General features: G+C 36.9%; 1 protein-coding gene across 1 annotated transcript in view; it reads right to left on the bottom strand.

Annotated features, from left to right (window-relative positions):
• Window positions 1–3,164, bottom strand: part of LOC106315086 — a 13,138-nt gene that overhangs the window by 8,402 nt on the left and 1,572 nt on the right. Inside the window, exons 2-3 of the mRNA XM_013752855.1 lie at window positions 2,443–3,048; window positions 1,669–2,391 (exon numbers count right to left, since the gene is read on the bottom strand). Of these exons, the coding sequence (XP_013608309.1) occupies window positions 1,669–2,391; window positions 2,443–3,048 (1,329 nt within the window). The remainder of the gene's footprint in view (window positions 1–1,668; window positions 2,392–2,442; window positions 3,049–3,164) is intronic.

The raw sequence follows: 3,164 nt of genomic DNA on the forward strand, positions 1-3,164 counted from the left end.
ATGTAGTATGCTATATATGACTCACTGGATGATGATGATAATATTATTGGTACCAAAAGGTTTACCAAACGGTATTGAGCTCATAATCAAAAGATGAGAAAAGAAGTTCATCTTGAACAACATTTTCCTAAAGTTGTTCATGGACTGAATTAAATTAGTACATGTAAGCAAGTGAAGAGTTCTATAAGAACAATTCAAATCAGTCCATAGAGGAATTTTTAAATTCCTTGTGTTTTATACTAACTAGCCTAAGATAGGTTAAATGATTATTCATTAAACCTTAGAAAAGGTTATAGACCATCACCACAAATTAGCCAAATTTTGGTAATACTTATGGTTGGCCGAATTCTCAGCATGAACCAACCAAGCTGTGGTATGAATGAATAAGCTATCATAAAGATAAGCTATAAGATCGAAGTTCATCTTTGAACAAAAGGTATAGGACCACATTATGCGTCCATATGCGACCCAACGGGTCCGACCATCATATATGAAGATAATGTAGCTTACATTGCTCAACTCAAAGATGGGTATATCAAAGGTGACCGAACCAAACATATTCTACCCAAGTTCTTCTTTACCCATGAGTTACAGAAAGCTGGAGACAAGTTATATTATGTTTTTAAAATAAAAAGGTAAATAAATAAATAAAAATAGTAATAGTTACAAAAAATTATTAAAAAAAATTTTTAACGTCGTCAGCAAAACATTAAACCCTAAACTTAAATTCTAATCCCTAAATCCTTGGGTAACCTTTAATCCTTGGATAAATCCTAAACTCTAAATTAAAAACACTAAAAGCTAAAACATTCAAGGGTTTAGGGTTTAGGATTTTAGGGTTTATAGTTTTTGATTTAGGTTTTAGAATTTATCTAATGGTTAAGAGTTTACCCAAGGGTTTAAGATTTTGGATTTAGAGTTTAGGGTTTGCTGTTTTGTTAACAAAGTTAAAAATATTTTTAAATTTTTTTTTTTTGTAACTACTATTATTTTTTATTTGTTTTGCAATTACCGGGTACCCTTCCACAGTCCAACTGAGCAAATTAGGAAAACTTTTACCTTTTTATTTTAAAAATATAATATAACTTGATAATATTTTATTTTTTTTTAAAAAAGATATCAAATACTCACTTTGTTTCACAAAGATAGACTTTTTAGTATTTTCACACATATTAAGAAAACACTTTAAACTGTTATAATAAATGTATCGTTTTCTGTAAGTTTTAATTTTCAATAATTTTTAACCAATAGTAATTCAATAAAGTCAATTAATTTTCTTGAAGTTTACAATTTTTTCATAGAAAACACAAAAATACATCTTTGTGAAACAAACTTTTTTTCTAAAAAGTCTATCTTAATGAAACGGAAAGAGTATGAAATAACAAAATTCTATTGGTTGGTTAATCTACATGTTCGCCTAGGAGGTGAACCCAAGAATAAGTCATAAAAGTTTATAACTTCTTATATGAAAATTAAAAAAATATATCGTTACAACACTGAATCTGAATCTAAAAATCTGGATGCCAACCAACAAAAAAAAAAGAGTTCTATCTTTTTTTTTTTTGTCGACTATCCTTTTCTACTAGATCAAGTGGTGGCAGACGAGCCGATTCTCCGAGGAGCATCTCCGTCTGTCCGTGTCTGATCTATATGGAAAACAAATATAACCTCTTCGTCTTGCTTCTTTCGCTAGCGCGTCTGCTCGTCCATTCCTACTTCGAGGAATATGAGACAAACTCACATCCTCAAGAACCTCCTGGAGTCTTTGAAGCATCTCAATCTCTGTTGCAAAAGTAGACCACTCCATCGGGTTCATAGTCATATCCACTAAGTCCGAGCATTCTGTCTCGAACCGTATCGAATATATCCTCATTTCTCTCATACATGAGACTGCCCAAAGTAAACCTTCCATCTCATCATGCAAGTCTAAGAGACTCCTGTTGCACGCCCGTAATCCGAAAAATTCAGAGCCCAACTGATCCTTAAAACTCCACCCTAGCCCACTAACGCTGTCATTATTGATCCATGATGCATCAATTCGACATGTAGGGATTTGAGGTATCCAAGGGGGCACTATCTCCTCTTCGATAGCAGGAGGGTCATAATGATCCTCCTCTACTTCCTCTTTTTCGTTAGCCTTCCTCAAACATTCTGCCTCAAGGGACGCATGTTGGAGGATATCCATCGGGGATACAACTTTCCCATTAAAGAGTTTGCCGTTCCTCACCTTCCAAATGTACCAACAGATCCAAGGGAAGGTATCGAATTGTGGTCTCAGTGGAGCCACCTCTTTTCTCTTCCAAAACAGAAAGTTCATGTTTTGGAATATAGATGTACTCGGGAAATAACTCGGAAGGGACAGATAGTCCGATAAAGCCCAAACCTGAAGGGCTGGAGGGCATTCAAAAAGAAGATGATTAATCGATTCCACTGGGTCAGCACATCTAGGACAACTCCTATCGGTGTCCAGGTGTCTATATGCAAGCCTCTCTGCCGTCGCCACGCAGCCCGATATTGCTTGCCACAAGAAATGTTTCATCTTGGTGGGAGTCTTTAGCTTCCATACATGGCTTTGGAGAGTCGTAAAACTCGGTTCCATGGCCCCTTCGTGTGTAAGACTCTGCTTAGTTTCTTGGAGGAGATCATAGCCGGTTTTAACTGAGTACACTCCAGATTTTGTGTAGTTCCAAACATATCCATCTGGGGTAAGTGAGTGTGATAGTTTTAGCCCCAATATCAGCGGGATATCGTCTGGGTGGAAAAATTCTCGTAAGAGCTGTATGTCCCACTCCTTGGTATCAGTTCTAATAAAGGACTGAACAAGGAGTTGAGGTAGTCTGTACACAATATGGCTAGCAGGTCTTGGTGGTCTAGCCACTGAATCTGGGACCCAGGCCTCGCTCCAGACCCTCGTGTCTTGACCCGTACCAATAGTTCTCCGTAGTCCCGAAATGAGTAAGGGTTTCGCTGCCATAATACTACGCCATCCATATGATGGTGAGTATGTTCGACGGTCTTCTAAAGGAGAGGTGTGATTGTAATATCTTCCTTTTAGAACACGTGCCAATAAGGAGTTCGGATAATGAATTAATCTCCACAATTGTTTTGCAAGAAGCGCTATATTGAAATCATGAAGATCGCGAAAGCCTAATCACCCCCCCCCC

This window comes from Brassica oleracea, chromosome C9 (assembly GCF_000695525.1).
Source record: "Brassica oleracea var. oleracea cultivar TO1000 chromosome C9, BOL, whole genome shotgun sequence".
Lineage (NCBI taxonomy): Eukaryota > Viridiplantae > Streptophyta > Magnoliopsida > Brassicales > Brassicaceae > Brassica > Brassica oleracea.